Genomic DNA, 20,653 nt, shown 5'->3' with positions numbered 1-20,653 from the left:
ATATATATATATATATATATATAGAGAGAGAGAGAGAGAGAGAGAGAGAGAGAGAGAGAGAGAGAGAGAAAGTCACTGTACCTGTTCGGTACCTGTGTGTGTGTGACAGGTGCACATTTGTAATACCCATCACTGCATATACCTACCTGTTGTTCAGTGCACCCACTTACCTACGTGAGCGTACGCAGTGTCACTGCACCTGGTCGGTACCTGTGTGTGTGTGACAGGTGCACATTTGTAATACCCATCACTGCAAACCCACCTGTTGTTGTTCTGTGCACTTACCTACCTACCTACGTGAGCGCACGCAGTGTTATATACCACCAGTCTCTGCACCTGTTCACGGTACCTCTGTGTGTGTGTGACAGCTGCACATTTGTAATACCAGTCACTGCATACCTGTTAACTGCATCTGTGTGACTGCACGTTGTTTTATATACCAGCCCGTGCATACCTGTTAACTGCACCTGTGTAACCGCACATTGTTGTACCAGCAGTCACTGCAACCTGTTCACTGCACCTGTGTAACCGTACATTGTATTAGCCAAGTCAGTGCATACCTTTCACTTCATCCCCCCCAATATGGACAAAACAAGAGGCAGAGCCAGCGGCAGGCCACCTGGCGGGTCTGTTCGAGGTCGCGCTGTCGTGATTTTGTGCGGGACCGACTAAAGTACAGTGTTCAGAAGAAGGCACATGCCATCAACCCCCAATATTGTCAGGACGTAGTTGACTATTTAACACAGAACACCTCATCTTCCTCAGCTTCCACACGGAAGCGTGACATATCTTACTCCTCCTGCTCTGATTCTGGCACCCCACTTAACACTCCGTCGGCAGCCATCACCAAACTGCCATCATCACAGGGCTCAGCGGTGTGGAAATTTTTTTGTGTGTCTGCCTCAGATGAGAGCAATGTCATCTGTACTCTCTGCCAACGAAAATTGAGCTGTGGAAAGACCAAGACCCACGTAGGGACAACTACCTTACGAAGGCACATGATTACAAAGCACAAACTGCAATGGGATGACCACCTGAGGAAAAGCAGCACACAAAAGCAAAGTCACACACCGCAGTGGAAGATACCAGGCCGCAATTATTTCTCAATTAAGGTGATACCTAAACTGTACCGTGATGTTGAAAGGCAAGTGGTGACATCTCTGGCACACAGCGTTGGGTCAAGGGTCCATCTGACCACGGATGCCTGGTCTGCAAAGCACGGTCAGGCCTGCCCGAAGACTAAGTCAGTCCCCACACACAGCATCTCTGCCTGCACACCGTGTGACTACCTGCCCCAAGACTAAGCCACTCCCCACACAGCATCTCTGCTTGCAGTCCACTTGACTGCCTTCTCCGCCACCACCAACAGGGTCCAGGACTCCAGGCGAATTCCTGAATTTTTAAAGTTGCTGCTAGCAGCGGCTGCTATAATAATTTTTCTGGTGCATGTACATACCTGCCTAATTTTTCTGGCTGCACTGCAGCTGCAACAACAAAACAAAAGGCATGTACATGTGTAAATTCCCCTTCGTGATCGTTACCTTGCCGCGGTGAAGGGGCTTGCATATCACAATGAAGCAATGACCGTCGGCTATATGAGTGTCTCGGGAAGGGGGGGGGGGGACACCCAAGATAATAAGGTTGTTGCTTCATTGTGGACAGAGCAAATTCGATCAGCTGGACAGTCACTGTTGTTCTGTCATTGAGCTACCTCAGCCCGGCGAAGATGGGCTTGAAAACTGCCATGGCCTGCACTCTGGCCATGGTGCGCACCAGTCCAGCACGGCCGTCACTACATAAACAGCTGTGTGCAGTGTGTTACACAGTGAGTTTGGTGTGTCAGTGTGAAGCAGGGCTCTAATTACACTCCCTGATAAATGTAAACACATGCAAGATGTCTTAAAGCACTTTAGGCCTCCAATTTAGCATGCAATCTGATTTCTGCCCTTAAAACGCTGCTTTGCGTCAAATCCAGATTTTACCCAGGGACTTTTGGCATTATCCCACTCCCCCATGCAAAAATTCAGATGTTAGACTTCTTGAAACATCTTTTCCATCACTTTTGTGGCCAGCATAAATGTTTCTAGTTTTCAAAGTTCGCATCCCCATTGAAGTCTATTGTGGTTCGCGAAAGTTCGCACGAACCAAACTTTTTGCGGCAGTTTGCAAACTTAAAATCGGAGGTTCGAGCCATCTCTCTCTTACACCAAATTTACCTAAAGTTTAATCTTTACCAATGTAGTTAAATTCATAGTACAGAACTGGTCTGGACACAGTCAGCTGTTATGAAATGTCCATGTTTGTCATTTCTTGCAAACATAAAAGGTTAAGCCACCAATGGTCAGCCCGATAAACCCAGGCAAGTAACTGCAGCTGTGATAAAGGAAAGGATAACATGTGATGATAACTGGATATATTATATGTATGGGGAGTTGGGGACATCTAGATAGATAAACCCTGCTCGATAAACCCAGGCAAGTAACTGCAGCTGTGATAAAGGAACGGATAACATGTGACGATAACTGGATATATTATATGTATGGGGACATCTAGGTAGATAAACCCAGCTCGATAAACCCAGGCAAGTAACTGCAGCTGTGATAAAGGAACGGATAACATGTGACGATACCTGGATATCTTATATGTATGGGGACATCTAGATAGATGAACCCTGCTCGATAAACCCAGGCAAGTAACTGCAGCTGTGATAAAGGAACTGATAACCTGTGACGATACCTGGATTTATTATATGTATGGGGACATCTAGATAGATAAACCCAGCTCGATAAACCCAGGCAAGTTACTGCAGCTGAAAGGATAACATGTGGGATAACTGGATATCTATATTTATGGGGACATCTAGATAGTTTATATAAAGATTTAGAGCTCTGCTTAATAGACAGGTATGTGCATGTGTGAACCTGTCATAGTGCTGTGTAAATCCTCTGGTCCATACCGTGCCATCCCAGGAGAACCAAGGCAGGTAACAGTAGAAGCATCATTTCAATGTCCGCATTTCTGAGTAATGTGTAACAGATGGAAATAGAAGGAACTAACAGAACACCCAGGGAAGCTTCAATGTGCGTCCACAACGCAACACATCCAAACATCCTAATAACAAATCGCATGGCATTACAAGCGGTGAGAGTGAGATGCTGTATTTATCTGTTATATTAGCAGATAACCCACCTATACTGAAGCAGAGATTTGCTGATATACATCCAAGTATTGTAATAGAGGAAGGATGTAATAACACGCCAGAGGTGATAAATCACTGAAGAGCTTCTCTCCACCCCCAGCCCTGCACTTCCAGGCTTCTCCACACTGAGCCCAGCCAGCTCATTCACACATTGACTTCTCTACTGAGAACAGCAAGATGGATGTGAGGAACCTGGCTCTGCTCACCCTCCTGCTGGGCACTATCTGCTTCTCTGATGGTAAGTGAACGCTAGGCACCATGTCACCCAATCGCCCGCATAGAAGCAAAGGGCAGCTCCACCGAACTCTCGCAGATGCTGCAGAGGTCGGTTACTCGCGTTTTCGTTCCCGATCTCTTGTGCATTTTATGCTGATTTGCAACAAAGTATTATGCTTGCTTTTTGGATCATTTATTCCATTAGCTATCATACACCGATGGGTCATGATGGTGTTTCTTTCTGGAAAGGAGTGGAGTTGAGATGAGAGCAGGGCATGTGTTCAGCAGACGAGCTGCGGGCTAGAAAGCATATCGGTTTCGTTATGGTAACAGAGTTTTCTTTTTGTGCAGTTTCTTTAGGGGGATATCTTGAGTAGCAGACAGTTGAATTGTGGCTTTTTGCTGTGCAGGTGTTAAGGGATGTAGCGCGCTGTACTTTAACAGTGTTTGAATTGGTTCCCTCTCTGTAGATAAGTTGCGCCATGTGTTATATGTGTGCTGATATGAGGACTTGTTATGCTGATATGAAGAGTTAGCTAGCTGTCCTGATACGAGAAGTGTGTGTCTTGGCTGTGGCTGCAGCACACTAGCACCATAAAGAGACCTGCTTTACCCCTGCTATGCCTCAGGCTATGAATTTCCCCAGCGCACTGTCTTCTGCCCCCAGGCTACAAAATCCACCTCTGCTGCTGCTGCATTGTTTTAGCAGAGTGTAAGCAGTCTGGGGACCCGCATCTTGTTGGTGTAATGTGGCACGGGATGGGGGCAGTACTGCTTTAAACATAATTGAGCTGTGTGACATTACAATACCTTGCCAAATAATGATGTCTTTACATCTGGTTCTGTGTCACTCATTTACTTAATTATGTCACCTTTAATTGACACACTGTCGACTTACAGCTGCTTATTCAATAGTTGTTTTGCCCTCCATGTTCATTTATTTTCAGTAGTTGATGTATCCCCAGTTTATCGAAATTCCTTCAATTGTACTATATGTATATAGCCCTAGATTTTTATTTTGTTTGTTTGTGTGTTTTGATACTTTAGCATTTGTGCTTATCGCATATCTTTTGTGACCAATGTATTGGGAGGCAATCACCATTGAAGTAAATGATGTAATGATGTATTTTGCTTTGTAGATTAATTCAGTATGATTTGCCTTGTTATTGATAGCATCAATGTCTGCCACATCTCCGTGTGTAAACTATGACAAATGCGTGATTCTACAACATGACTGAGACTCGAGTAGATAGACACAACATTATTACACCACAGGAAAAACACATTCTATTATTATTATTTTTAATTATGATTATTTTCCCCCTAGATCTGCGACTTTATACCTAATACCTTATACCTTATACAATAAGTACCACATAGGCTTAATCATGTGAATTCAGACAGCTTCCAGGCTCCCAGCCTGCTTTCAGGTATACACTCGGGATTGTTATGGGTCTGTGGCGATTCATCAAGTTACTTTCCATAAGAAAGAAGGGAAAATCCAAAACAGCATTAACATAGCAGGATAAAGGAAGCAGTGGCCGGGGAGGGGTGGGGGGCACGGGACAAGTGACCACGGCAGACTCCTTGTGCTGATGCGATCACACCTAGCAGCCAGATAGTCCCAAAGCAGCCAAGGCATCAGTCTCAAACATCTGGAAGGCATAGTCCATCTACAAGGGAAGGGCAGCCCTATCAATAGCAGACCATCCCATAAAAGGTCAACAGATTGATTGTCCTGATAACCCCAGTGATCTGCAGAACCACAGCTTAAAGCGCAACCTTGAAAAGATGAAGTCGGCAATAAATAGTGTCTACTTTTTTATAGCATGATATATAGTGAGATGTGAGGTGTGTAATGAGGTGCGCTGAGAAGAATGACAGAGGCATGAGCAGTACCAGTCTGTTCTCTCTTCTCCATCTTCCAGGTCAGGGGGAGAGACTTCTTTTTCGGGTACTACATGAAAACTGCGCACATAAATACATGTAAATGGAACTAACAGCAGCTAAACTGGCGCTGGTCAGTTGTAATATCATAACATTGAATTAAGTTTGTAAAAGAGGGGAGAAGGGAGGCCGTTTAGAGAGACTTGCAGTGAATGAAGGCAGTTTTTCTTTCCCACCTTCCAGCCAGGTGCACAGAAGCTCTCTCCAGTCCACACTGTGTTGGAAGTGTAAAGTGGGGTATTTGTCACACTTCATTACACTTAGTAAATTAGTCAATCACCTTCCAACACTACTGAGATGTCCTAAGACAGGAGACGGTTTGCCAGATACATCCCCCAATATTCTGAACAGAAAGCTAAAGACGTAAACTTCTCCTGGAGCTAATGACACTGAACTGAGCACAGGATCTCAGGAGCCTTAAATAATAATTATTGATAATACAATAGTAGTAATAATAATAAACAAATATATAATACTTTGGAACTCAAAACCACCACCAACTCAATCTAACGTTTTATTCATTACAATTATTTATGTATAATATTTGTAAATGTTCAGAAAACTTAGACTAAAGAGAGCTAAAACGGATCTAATTAAGTGATTTAAAAGCTAAGTAAACAACATTGTTAGACAGCATAGAAAATATTTGCTTTAAAGCCCTTAGCTATAATGGAGCATTTTGGCTTTAAATGCCCAGTCCCCAGTCGAATGAAGCAGCCACATGTAGTAGAAAACGCTACTTGGGATTTGTGCAGAATGATTCTCCTCCTTTGAATAGCCTGACGTAAAACAAAAAGTATTTAACATAAGTAATATAAGCTACATAGTAATTATCTACAATATTTGCACTCAACGAAACACTTTTTGCATATAGCCTCTTTTGAATGCAGTTTTCATACGATTGTCAAGCATGTAGCTAGTCTTGAAGTCAGAGGAATTTGCTATGACATCTTCCATAGAATGTAGTTACATTTCATTAATTTCTCCAGTCATGTTAGTAAAAAGTGACATTTATGACTTGAAAAATATCTCGCCCTGGAGAAACAGCTCATCTATGTTGGGCTACATTTTGCACTGTTGTAAAGTCATTGTGCAGTGCTGACGTTGACCATTCAGGTGAACATATTATAGTCTCCTTAGCTGGACCAACATTATAATCTGTTTTAGAATATTCTACAACTTAGTGGTGGTTTTGTAACTATTATACTTTTGTGAATGGTACTTATTAAAATGGCATCCTTGTAGAAAAGTAAAAATAAAGTTTCTCTTGCCATACATGCGTGAGGCAACACGTGCTCTATTTAGTGCCATTTACTTAAAATCTCCTACACTCAATTGTACACTTAAATGGTTTGCCCAACAACATACGTTCTTCTGCCCATTTGTCTACTAGTACAGCTTCACATCAGTGGTTATCTTTCTGTCGGTGGTCTATGCGCAGAGCTTTTCTTATAAATTGCATGGAATAAACACTTGGTGGCGCTGTGATCTCCTTAGCAAAAAAACAAAACAAAAAAAAAGTTCAAGCACTCCCATAAAATGTGGTTAAATGATAATGTGCCAAGCTATTGTGCTGCTTGGATTGCATAACACAATAAATCTATGGGAACATGACTCTGACTGCTTGTACAATCAGTGAAACATTGCACATCCATAAGTATGAAAACTAAACACATGATGGAGAAGGGGGATATCTTTTCATAACAAAGTCAATTTCTGACATCAGCTCACTAATTCAGGCATATGATATTTTATAGAAATTGTGTGTCCCTTGTCTGTAGCCGAGGTTTAGCTGATGTGCGCACTGGCTCCAGGCTAAGTCGCATGGAATCTGTTCTGAATTAAATTTTTATTGTAAAACGTAGTGTTTGGCCAATATCCCACTTTTTACATACTTCATTCAATAGCTGAATCAGCTGTAGCAGCTTTTGGTAGAACCCACAGGAAGTAAGAAGTGACTCTAGTTGGTTTGTAGGGTTCTCACGTTTCCAGTTGTAGTTTTCTGTGAGGTGGAGCTGGCGGTGCTCTACATTTAGGTGAAGCAGTTGGCAAGGTACAGGGGCTCTATGTGCTCTTCATATAGGTGAAACAGTGGGCAGGGTACAGTGGCTCTATGTGCTCTTCATAATAGTGAAGCAGTTGGCAGGGTACAGTGGCTGTACATGCAGGATACAGTGGCTGTACATGGCATATTCTTCATATAGGTGAAGCAGTGGGCAGGGTACACAGTGGCTGTACATGTTCTTCATATAGGTGAAGTATTGGGCAGGGTATAGTGGTTGTAACTTATATGTGCTCCTCATTTAGATAAAGCATTGTGCAGTGTGCCAGCTGTAGTGGCATATGCAGGGGCGTAACTAGAATTCACTGGGCCCCCCTGCGATTGGATGAGGCCCTGACACCTGTCAATGCTGGAGGGGGGAGCACTGCTGGTAGCGCTGAGGAGAGGGAGGGGGTAGTTGGGCTCCCCTACCTGCTGCTGTTTGTGCCTGCTGCTCCCCCTTTCTGCATTGCACCCCCTCCTGCCCCTAAAAAGGGCCCCAGAGCCAGAGACCCCCCTCAGGCTTCATCCTCTAAGGGCCCCATGTGGCTGCATTCCTTGCAGGGGCTATTGTTATGCCCCTGGGCACATGATGTATGTGAAGAAGTGTGCAGGGTACTGTCTGTAGCTGTATGTGTTCATCATATAGATGAAGACATACACAGGGTACTATTGTTTTATGTGATCACTAGTCTACATAAGCCCGTTTAAAAACGGGCTCTAGGTAGTGATATCGCCGCCATCGCATGTTAGTGCACGCGTGCGCGCGCACCAGTCTGCTACACGCGTGCACCCGCCAAGCTCCCTGGCCTGTCCTCCTGTGCCAACGGTTGTCTGTGTGGCGCACATGCGTAGTACAAAAAACCCAGGGACACACAACCATCAAGAGGAAGGGACACTTGCGTTTTATTGTATAGGATAATAGTGGTGAAGCAGTGTGCAGGGTGTTACGACTGTCTCTCTATAAGTGAAGCCGTTTGCAGGATGCTGTGGCTTCCTGTGCTCTGGCTATAGGTGAAGCTGTGTGCAGAGTGTTATATCTTCCTGTGTTCTCTCTATAGGTGAAGTTGTGTGTAGAGTGTTAAATCTATCTGTGTGCAGGGTGTTATGCCATTCTCTCTACAGGTGAAGCTGTGTACAGAGTGTTATAACTTCCTGTGCTCTCTCTATAGGTGAAGCTGTGTGCTGGTTGTTATGGCTGTCTGTGTTCTTTGTAAAGGTGAGGCCGTGTGCAGGGTGCTATGGTTGTCTATGTTCTCTCTAAAGGTGGAGCTGTGTGCGGGATATTATGGTTGTCTGTGTTCTCCCTATAGGTGACAGTGTGCAGGGTGTCATGGCTGTCTGTGTTCTCTCTAAAGGTGAAGTTGTGTGCAGGGTGTTATGGCTTTCTTTGTTATCTAGCTCTAACTGTGTTCAGGGTACACTGGCTGTGTTCTCCAGTCAGTCCCTATAGGTGTATTTGTGATTAAGTTAAACTGGCTGTGTTCTCTGTATAGGTGAAGCTGTTTTTGTTGTATAGGTGTAGCAGGGCTGGCCTTAAACACAAGTGACCTGAGTGATGGCTCAGAATGGCACAATATTAAGGCACCGGCAGGATGCTACTGTGAGTGCCCACCCCACTGCCCTTAGTCGGTGCTGAAGAGTCACATGTGCAACATAGTTGAGAGGTTACCCTCTACAGCCGAGTATCCAGCACATCTGGCTACCTATATGAGTGGTGGGGTTGTACACATCTGCTACATAATATTGGGGCACATGTAGCTACCTATAGTAGGGGGAATATTTCTGGTTACCTATTCTGAAGGTTCTACCCAACACTGCCCCCCAGGTTAAGTATACAAGAGAGCTACCTCTGGCTAACTAAAACTTGTGGGTACCTCTATCTACCTAATACTATTAGGGTATACTGACAATGTTCTCCATATTTGTGGAGCTATGTACAAGGTACATTGGCTGTGTTCTCCATATAGGTGTAGCTGTGTGCAGGGTGTACTGGCTGTGTTGTTCCTACAGGTGTAGCTGTGTGCAAGGGTATACTAGCTATGTTTTGTAAGGCTACATTTCCACCAGAGTGCTGCATCCGATTTGGAAACTGTGCTGATATGAATTCTCATTGGCATCCAATAGCCATGCCAATGCATGGCTATGGGGATCCAAATGCAATGTTGTCCTAAAAAATGCAGCAGGCTTTATGTTTTCCCACCAAGGTGTAGCTGTTTCTAGAGTGTACTGGTTGTGTTCTCTCTATAGGTACAGATGATCTGGAAGCAGTAATTTACCACCCTTGCATCTTATCTGCATGGCAGGAGCTATCTTGTTGCACAGCCACTGCTTCCTAGTCTGCCATCCAGACAGCAACTTACTCCACACTTATCTCATATATCAGCTTGGGATATCAGGCACATGAAACACAAAGATTAGTACCAGGGTCATATTCACAGGACTGGGTCCATTAAGGATCACAATGGCTTGAAATATTGATAACAGCAAAACAGGACTGTTTAGTTAAGTCTTTAATTAGTTAGATAACCAGACCAGTTCTCATATAAATCATTGAAAAATCGGTACCTATTCCTTGCATTATTAACACTAATTTTCTAGTTTTATGTTGTTATCCAGTGCATATTTTTCTGTTGTGTGTTTTTTCAGTTCTTTAACATTAAAAAAGGTTTGGTGCAAGGCTAGGTTCACAGTCAGTGGTGAAACTAATGAGCTTTGGACCCCAGTGTGAATTTTACATGGGGCCCTAAGCATTTTATTGATATGGAGCCCCAAAACCTATGAAAGACAGCTACAGCATCAGAAAGGATTATTTAGAGGAAGGAAACCGTTTATTAACCAGTTCACCCCCAAGGGTTTTTACCCTAACGGACCAGAGCAATTTTCACCTGTCAGTGCTCCTCCCTTTTATTCCCTAATAACTTTATTACTACTTATCACAAGAAAATGATCTATACCTCATTTTTTTCGCCACCAATTAGGCTTTCTGTGAGTAGTACATTTTGCTAAGATTTTTTTTTTTTATTCTAAATGCGTTTTAATGGGAAAAATACAAAAATAATGGAAAAAAATCATTTCTTCTCAGTTTTCAGCCATTATAGTTTTCAAAATTAAACATTCTCCTTTGGATAAAACCAACACATTTTATTTACCCAGTTGTCCCGATTATTAAACAGTTTAAATTATGTCCCTATCACAATGTACAGCAACAATATATTATTTTGAAGTATAGGTGTTATTTTTCTGTTTTTTTTTTTGTTCTGGCCATAATTACAAGCCCCTATGTAATAAATTAAAATGAATTTTCCCTAATAAAATATAGATTAAAAAAGTTGAGTCCCTAAGGCAACTATTTATTGATTTATTTTAAGCTTTTTTTTTTTTTTTTTTTACAAGTGTTTTTTTTTTGGAGGGGGGAGGGTTGGAAGTGTGATTTTATTAATTTTATTAATAATGTGTATGTACCTGTGTTTGTGTGTGTAATATACTTTTTGTCCACAAGATGGCGCTAGTGAACACTCCCGTTATAGGAAGTGATCACTTTTTTTTTTTTTACACTTTGTTTAACTGTAACAGTTTCCTGTTTTGTGAATGGAGGTGGCTGCTGTTCGCGGTCACGTCCATTCACTCCAGGCATTGCGATTGGGTAGAGGACTGCTCGGTCCTCTTCCCCAATCACTAAACATGGGATCCCGATGGAAACAGCGGCGGTAGCGGCGTGCACACATGCGGAGCGGCGGCGGGATCACGCGATGTATTAAAACATCATGTTGCCATTAATAGGCTAAAGCATGACGTTTTAATACGTATGCTTGTCGGTAAATGGTTAAGGATTACCACTAGGCAATGCACATATAGAGGTGTTAATTGCCAGCATAGCACCAATGAACAGCTTATAAGATGAATGAAGGAGGGTCCCTAGTGAGCCCCTTTAGGCTCGGCTCACATTGAGCCTAAAATAGCTTACGTTCCGCTCTGATGAGAGGAACGCAGCAGCGGAAGCAATGCTTTCCTGATGGGAAAGTTCACATTGCGACTTTCCGCTCAGTTCCACTCCCTGCGTTCTGCTCATCGGAGCGGACGTTGCCGACCTGCCTGATCCTTCCGCTCCGCTTCACAGAGCGGAATGCAGCGAAGAAGTGGATGCATGCTTAATGTGAACCTAGCCTTAGTGCAGGGGCCCAGTGCGGTTGAAACCTCTGCATCCCCTATTGCTACCCCACTGTTCACGGTGGAAGCTGCATTGCATTCCCTGTAAAAACAGAAACATAGCACAATGGAATGAAAAAAAATCACACCGCACGTTATTCGACCTTCAGGCAACTTTCTTTGTTCAGATGCCCTCATAAAGTTGAACTGCATCTTCCCACTGTGAATGTAGCCTCAACCCAAGAGTTTTATAAATCCCTGGTAACAGGGGTGTGACTACAAATCATGGGGCTCCCCAGCAGAACTTTGATGGGGCCCGCAAAGTTTACACATTTTTCCTTGCCTACCCCTGGTGACCCTCACAGCCTGTGGGCCCATCTTGCAAGGGTCATAAAACAAATGTGGACACTGTAATCTTCACACCCATAACAAATGTAGACACAAAAAGACCCTGATTGGAAGGATGGAACCCTTTTTCAGAGATAGTGAAGTAGTAGTTGGGGCCCCATTACAGCTTTGTGACCCCCCCCCCCCCCGCATGCTCACAGGGGCTGCTCCCATGTAGCTATGACACTGCCTAGTAAACTGCACATAGCTGTCAGCCAGCAGTCAGTGGTAATGAGAAAGTTACATTTAAACTTCTGCTACCCTAATAATTCCTCCCACCACAGTTCACTGATAAAACACCACCACAGCACATACACATGTACACAAGTGAGGGTGGATGCTGCAAAACGAATGCTGCAAAATGTGTGTTTTTATACATGATCCCTTAACAGTTTATATATGTGCATACCACAGTATGAATGGGATCTATGTGTCAATCCTCCATGTATTGCTCGCTTGTCTACTGGCTCTATTGTTTCTGGTACAGAAATGTGAACCATGATACAATAGTCCCAAACACAGTATCAGTAAGAGTATCAATATTGTGCTATCATGCTATCAATATGAATAGCCGGGGATTCCTGTGATTCTGTATATACAGCTAGTGCGAAGATCTTGGTATTGGAGCAGCTTACACCAGCTCAGTAAAGGAGTAACTCTGGTGTTGCTTTGATGGACATTTCTAAAATAGTACAAACATACCTTTCTTTTTGGGACTAATTTTCCAGTTTATTTGACAAGCTTTCATGATTAAGATCAAACAGAGGAGGGACAGTGGAAAAGGGAGAGGACACAGATCATGGGTGAGATGAAAGAAAATGGGACCTTTGTAGTGCAAACACTTCTCTATCTACATAAATTTGGATACCCCTACAGGACATCAGGAGAACTGTTTATTCTGCTGCCCAGCTGTCTGTGATAGAAAGCAGTTTCTAGTGATGTATGTTTACAGCCACTGGCCTATCAAGTATAGTAATATCCAATTATAAGCCATAAAAACATACAAATAAAGAGAACTGTATAGCGCTCATACTCTCAACATACACTACATGTTGCACTTACTGTAGATAGCTTAATTGGTTTTGTTAGTAGCAGTGTCAAACTGTGAGTCTGATCTATTGATATGTAATCTGCAGCAACTTTGGTCAAGAGAAGGGTAGAAAAAAACCCGGGCCCATAACTGTGACTGCTGTTCTTTGCTATGCACTAATGAGAATAAATCCCCGACTCTGCTTTCAGCCATTTATGGGCTACAGCAAATACACACTTAAAAAGATAAAGACAGAGATGTCTTTATGTCCCAATGCAAAGCATAAGTATGCCTTCAACATGAACAAATAGCTCAGTCCTGGCCAGCTGTTCTAAAAAAAATTACATATTTAAGGCTAATTTAATAAAGTTTGTCCTTCGAGGTCAACACTTTCAGAATCATGGCCTTGGGACAAGTAAATGAAGGCAGAACATTCAGTCGGTATACGTGACACTCAGAGTCGATAGAGGACCAGCATGAGAGAAGTCAAGGAATACGTAAGAAATTCTTTAAAGGAAATCAGTGATGGAAAACTTCTTATTTTCCTCAGTACAAGTTTACTTTGGAGCAGTTTAATTGTTTAAAAAACATGTTTCTTCACACTAGAAAAGGAAGCGACAGAACAAGATTGCCAGATTCACCAGGGCAAGGATTAGTCAGCGAACTTCAGTTATCACAAGTGATTTTGAAAGTCAAGGCATCACCAGAATTACCAATAAAAAGCTGTCGCTGTCTAAATGACTAACCATACAACAACTGACCTGACCTTTAATAAACCTTCAGTCAATACCATTCTTTCAATAATGTCATTAATTTAAACTTATTTTTGAAATACCCTTATTGGGTTTATAACATTGAATAATTATGTAATTTTTTTAGAGACTTGGTGGTGCTTTTTATAGTAATTTTATTGCTAATATACTTAACTCCCTAATTATTATTTCAGTTAGTCATTATGAATATAATATTTTGTCTGTGTGATATTTTCAAAGATAGTAATATTTTGTACATTAATTACTAAGCTATTAGTTACAATCCTTATTTGTGATTTAATAGAAAATGGTATACATAAAATAGAGAAATAAATTAAATAGCCAGCATTAGCTGCATTCTTATGCATGTTCATAATAGCAGCAGTGCAATTTGTTGCGGTGCAAATTATGTTTCACTGCCTTGTCCCTGTCTGGGGCTCCCCTTTTTTGCATAATTGCATAGTGCAGTTTGCACTAATGGTGGCATGGCAACATAAAAAATGCAGCTAGCAGTTTTTTTGACACAGTGTCCTATTTATTTGCCAGTAATAGATCCCTGCTGCATCACATGCATGTGGGCAGCAGCAGCAGTACATAAGCTACATTATGAGGTCCTAAGCCTTGAATCACATACAGTAGTTATGTAGGTAGAAAAAGAAATATTGTGCCATTCAAGTTCAAACTTTTAAGCCTTGCAGCACCTCAAACCAGGAGAAAGAAATGGCACAGTGTAGAATTTTGGCCCTGAATAAATAATGGAATCATCTTTCTGCAACTAGCAATATTAAGTGCTCTTTCACACAGACAGCTGACAAGCGGTGAAGTCACCGTCTGTCAGCTGTTCTCCTGCATGTACAGGTGGCTCCGTACGGTTCAACATGTCGCAGTTCTCTGTTGGCCAGTAACACCACCATGTGTCAACACTTGATGCATGGTGTTACAACTGCTGCAATTCGAGGTTCATTTAAATTGCACCCGAATTGCACCGGCCAGCACCAGGAAGCTGAACTGCTCAGCAAACCCGCAGTTGGGCCGTCTGTCTGAAAAGGGCCTAACTGTGGAGGATGCCCTTTAAAATAAGATAAGAATCCAAATTTCCCTTAAATGCAGGTATACAATTTGCCATACATACTTCTTGAGGTGAAACATTTTATATCTTACCCACTTATACTCTGAAGAACCCCTTTCTAAACATGGTAAAATCCCCTTCCTTTCATGTTTAGCTCATGTTGTCCTCTTGTCCTTTGTACAGTCCAGACTTAGGGCTTTTACATAACAAGTGCTGCCACCATTCTCATCCTCCCAATAAAAAATGTGGCCAACATAACTCCCTGACATAAAAAAGTGCAGCAGCATAACTGTCCTCCAACTTCCCCAACACCACCGCCATAACAATTGTGGGCAGTATAATTCTATCCCAACAACAACATTTGTTACCAGAATAATGCTTCCCCCTCCCCCATAATATTGATGCCCAATATAACTCCCTTTTAAATAACAGTCTGGCCAGTATAACAACCCTTCCCCCATAGCATATGTAGCCAGTATAACAACCCTTCCCCCCATACCATATGTAGCCAGTATAACCTTCCCTACAGCGAGTGTGGTCAGTATAGTACCTCTTTCATACCCCCTTCCATAACACCCGTAAGGTGCATAGTACCTCCACACCCCCATAGAGAGTGGGGCCAGTATAAAATCCCTCACTTTCCAACAAGAGACGCACTTTCCACAAGATACCCCTCCCCAAATGTAAAATAACACTGCAGAGGAGTGTAATTTATCTGCTCCTCAATCAGATTGTTCCACTCTCCTTTCCTCTTCTCTTCCCTGCAGCCATGTTTGGGACCATACAGAGTTTTATGGAACCACACTGCTAACAGTTTTTATTTTGAGTATAATACTCGTAGTACTACTCTTTGCCAAAGAAAAGTTCAATAAAGTTGTCATTTACTGTGCATACATGCAGGCTAGAATAAAATATTTATTTAAACCTTTTTTTTCCGAGTAAATGGTTTTATTCCAATATAAATACACAGTTCAATATGGGATTTGAAAGAGGAAACTATTTAGAACAAAAAAATATTTAAAACCATTTACTCTAAAGATGGTCTTAAATGTCCTAATAGTATAGATATGTTAAATAACAATAATATTCCCTATTCCCCAAGTATAACAAAAAGAGGGAGCAACGTTGGCTGGAAAAGAACTGTAGAACTTTACAGGAAGGTTAACCAGTATAGCTGAATTAGATTTTTTTTTTAAATGTCTCATAATAACGTATATAAGAAATAAGAATGAAAAAACTTAACTTTATTACTACAAATCTAAAAAGGCTAGTATAGCCTAGTGTAGCCAAGTGGACATTATCCTGTCAGGAGATATGAATAGAAATATAGAACAACTTTATGTTTAGATAAGGACTCTTTCAGAAACAGTAACAGATGTGACTATTTCTTGTATACAATACCATTTATAGTTTGACAGATGACTGTGATATTATAAATTGCATTGTATACAACAAATGCTCACATCTGTAACTGTTTCTGTAGGTGTCCTAATGCTTATTAAATACATTTATACAACATCTACAATGAGGATTGATTGGGATTGGGACACATTTCATATATAATCAATCTGTTGAGACATTTGTAGTCCTCATGGCAGCTATGTAGACCAAATATTGTTCCACATACAGTATTTCTCCATAAATCTCAGACAGTTAATGATGTTAAGACGTTGGTTTCAGTTTTTTGTATATATGTTTGATTTTGAGATCCACTATTAACAAAGATTTAGTCTCAATAATAACGATCAACCCACCTGTACAGTCTTGAGACACTATCTAAACAATTCTTGCTAATTTACTATTATTTTCATTATTATTGTATACAGGATCTTCTCAAAAAATTAGCATATTGTGATAAAGTTCATTATTTTCTGTAATGTACTGATAAACATTAGACATTCATATATTTTAGATTCAAATACACACAACTGAAGTAGTTCAAGCCTTTTATTGTTTTAATATTGATGATTTTGGCATACAGCTGATGAAAACCAAAAATTCCTATCTCAAAAAATTAGCATATTTTATCTGACCAATAAAAGAAAAGTGTTTTTAAAACAAAAAAAGTCAACCTTCAAATAATTATGTTCAGTTATGCACTCAATACTTGGTCGGGAATCCTTTTGCAGAAATGACTGCTTCAATGCAGCGTGGCATGGAGGCAATACGCCTGTGGCACTGCTCAGGTGTTATGGAGGCCCAGGATGCTTTGATAGTGGCCTTAAGCTCATCCAGAGTGTTGGGTCTTGCGTCTCTCAACTTTCTCTTCACAATATCCCACAGATTATCTATGGGGTTCAGGTCAGGAGAGTTGGCAGGCCAATTGAGCACAGTAATACCATGGTCAGTAAACCATTTACCAGTGGTTTTGGCACTGTGAGCAGGTGCCAGTTCGTGCTGAAAAATGAAATCTTCATCTCCATAAAGCTTTTCAGCAGATGGAAGCATGAAGTGTTCCAAAATCTCCTGATAGTTAGCTGCATTGACCCTGCCCTTGATAAAACACAGTGGACCAACACCAGCAGCTGACATGGCACCCCAGACCATCACTGACTGTGGGTACTTGACACTGGACTTCAGGCATTTTGGCATTTCCCTCTCCCTAGTCTTCCTCCACACTCTGGCACCTTGATTTCCGAATGACATGTAAAAGTTGCTTTCATCCAAAAAAAGTACTTTGGACCACTGAGTAACAGTCCAGTGCTGCTTCTCTGTAGCCCAGGTCAGGCGCTTCTGCCGCTGTTTCTGGTTCAAAAGTGGGTTCATGCTTCCATCTGCTGAAAAGCTTTATGGAGATGAAGATTTCATTTTTCAGCATGACCTGGCACCTGCTCACAGTGCCAAAACCACTGGTAAATGGTTTACTGACAATGGTATTACTGTGCTCAATTGGCCTGCCAACTCTCCTGACCTGAACCCCATAGAGAATCTGTGGGATATTGTGAAGAGAAAGTTGAGAGACGCAAGACCCAACACTCTGGATGAGCTTAAAGCGGAATATAACCCTGCATTTCAACTTTGCTCTAAAACATTATTTACAGTATATTATATGCAACCAGCATTTTTTTTTTTACTAGACCAGCATTGGAAGGATTACACAGGGCTTTAAAGTTCCTGGAGATTTCTGCAGACGCATCCGAAGCTGAAATAGATACATTTTGTTTACATAAATGTATCTAAGTGTTGACTGTGACTCATCTCTCTGACTGAGAAGGAGCTTGGAGGACAGCCAAAGAGTGTGTAACATTTATCAATAGATACATATAACTAGATAGACTGTAACAATCTGAACTTCTGCATATCTCTCCACGGAACTTTAAACCTCTGTGTTTAACCCTTCCAATGCTGGTCTAGTAAAAAAAATGCGTTTTGCATATAATATGCTGTAAATAATATTTTAAAACAAAGTTGAAATGCAGGGTTATATTCCGCTTTAAGGCCGCTATCGAAGCATCCTGGGCCTCCATAACACCTGAGCAGTGCCACAGGCTGATTGCCTCCATGCCACGCCGCATTGAAGCAGTCATTTCTGCAAAAGGATTCCCGACCAGGTATTGAGTGCATAACTGAACATAATTATTTGAAGATTGACTTTTTTTGTTTTAAAAACACTTTTCTTTTATTGGTCAGATGAAATATGCTAATTTTTTGAGATAGGAATTTTGGGTTTTCATGAGCTGTATGCCAAAATCATCAATATTAAAACAATAAAATGCTTGAACTACTTCAGTTGTGTGTATTTGAATCTAAAATATATGAAAGTCTAATGTTTATCAGTACATTACAGAAAATAATGAACTTTATCACAATATGCTAATTTTTTGAGAAGATCCTGTATTTATATAGCACAGATATGTTCCGCACTGCTGTACAGTGTATATGTGTAGTATAGTCATGTCACATGTCACTAAACGTCCCTCAGATGAACTCACGGTCTAATACCTATCTCAGTCATATTCTTATGTGCCTATTGTAGACTAAAGACCCATACTCACCATGCAATTTTCCCAACAATTTTTATGCCGACCAGCGATTTTATGAGCGACAAGGGGTCATTCCCGTGATCTCACGATGTAGGTACAGGCCTGCGATTAATAAAAACATGTTATGCGATGCAAGCCAATAATGACTGTCATGGCGGATCAAATCTTTAGGATCCCTGACGACTCCGTGCAAAGTATCGCGATCACTTGACTTCCCGTTCGTGCCCATTGTGTAACATTGTGCGATGTCCCAAGCAGGAAGAAAAAGTCACTGAACGTTCATTGTCAAGGGGATGTTGCTGGACCCATCAGGTGGTGAGTATTCAGCTTTAGGCCAATTCAGAGTGGGATGGTTTTAAATTAATTGATCTGTTTGTTGGGATATGGGAGGAAATCAGATTGCTAGCAGGAAACACACATTAACACAGGGACAACCTAAAAATTTGTGCAGTTTCCTAGGCCAGATTCGAACCAGAGACCCTAGCACTGCGAGGTGAGTGTGTTATCCAATACACTACCTAAAAGCATAACTACAATTCATGGATCCCCCAGAAAAAAACTTTGATGGGACCGCCCAATGTTCTCATCCTTTCCCTTGCCTCCCTTTGGTGCCCTTCATGGCCTTGGGGCCAATCTCACAAGGGTCATTTAAAAGTGTGGCCACCATGATCTGAAGTATAGTCCCCTGTATCAGAGGAATGGAAGGTTAGTAGTTTGGGCCCTCCACAGCTCTGGTCCTCCATGCAATCTCAGGGACTGCTCTCCTATGGTTATGTTACTGATGCCACCACTTGCTATAGAAGAGAGAAAGAAAACAACATGAAGAGATAAAGACACACACAAAGTGATGGAGACTAGATTGCACCACACAAGAGGACTATAGAAAGGGACTTCTTTTCCACAAAGAGGAAGAGAGCATGTTCTAAATAACTGATGTACCTACTCACTGGCTGCATGAAGTAGAGCAGCTTTCAGTATGTTCATATGGTACAGAGTCAATGGAGAATGTACACTGCAGCTCTATATCAGCATACAGCTCTTGCAACTGCATTATCCCACCAAAACAGAGCATGCACTGAATCGTTTGTGGAAATCATTCCGCTAATTACCTTAGCGTGGCAGGGTGGGCCAGCAGCTGGTAGCATGTGGAAAGAGGTAAGTGAATGGGAGTCATTTAGAGAAATTATTTAAAGAGAAACCGTGACCAAGAATTGAACTTCATCCCAATCAGTAGCTGATACCCCTTTCCCATGAGAAATCTTTTTTCTTTTCACAAACGGATCATCGGGGGGCTCTGTATGGCTGATATTGTGGTGAAACCCCTCCCACAGGAAACCGTGAGTCCAACTGCCAAAAAAGCAAGCAGCATCTCCTTCCAGTGACATCACCTGTCAGCAGTAAAAATGTCACCATGTGGTAAATGTCAGAATGTAAATCAGGGAGAGGAAATAATTTATAATGGGGAAACACTAACTAAATCATTTATACACAATTATTGTAAAAATGAAGCACTTTTTTATTACATTATTTTCACTGGAGTTTCTCTTTAAAAATAATACATATTTTGCTGTGCGTTACCTGTATTTTTCTTTTTCCTGGGAGCATTTTAGTTAAATTGATGATGCATTAAATGAGCTCCTGGACTCCTGCTTGGCCCCAGGCACCTGCCTTTTTTACCTTATGGCTGATTTGTTGGTGCAGTCTGGATAGAAATACATTCAATTAGCCATCTTTAAAAAATAAATAACTAATCAGTTGTCTAATGTAAAGTGACATGACAGGTATTCTTCTGATGAGTAAAATTAGACAGAAATATATTTCTTTCTCTAGACAGTTAATTACAACACAGTAAAGTTATAACAGTGTCAATAGTAGGGTCA

The 20,653-nt window shown here is 41.5% G+C and overlaps 1 protein-coding gene across 1 annotated transcript in view; it reads left to right on the top strand.

Moving 5' to 3' along the window:
• Nucleotides 1-3,197: 3,197 nt before the first annotated feature.
• The window catches only part of CXCL12 (C-X-C motif chemokine ligand 12), a 143,213-nt gene continuing 125,757 nt past the window's right edge, over nt 3,198-20,653 (top strand). The window contains exon 1 of the mRNA XM_068255309.1: nt 3,198-3,437. Within this exon, the coding sequence (XP_068111410.1) occupies nt 3,377-3,437 (61 nt within the window). The 5' untranslated portion in view covers nt 3,198-3,376. The remainder of the gene's footprint in view (nt 3,438-20,653) is intronic.

This window comes from Hyperolius riggenbachi, chromosome 10, assembly GCF_040937935.1.
Source record: "Hyperolius riggenbachi isolate aHypRig1 chromosome 10, aHypRig1.pri, whole genome shotgun sequence".
NCBI lineage: Eukaryota > Metazoa > Chordata > Amphibia > Anura > Hyperoliidae > Hyperolius > Hyperolius riggenbachi.
The sequence above is the reverse complement of the archived record's forward strand: the minus strand, read 5'-3'. Positions and strand labels throughout refer to the sequence as shown.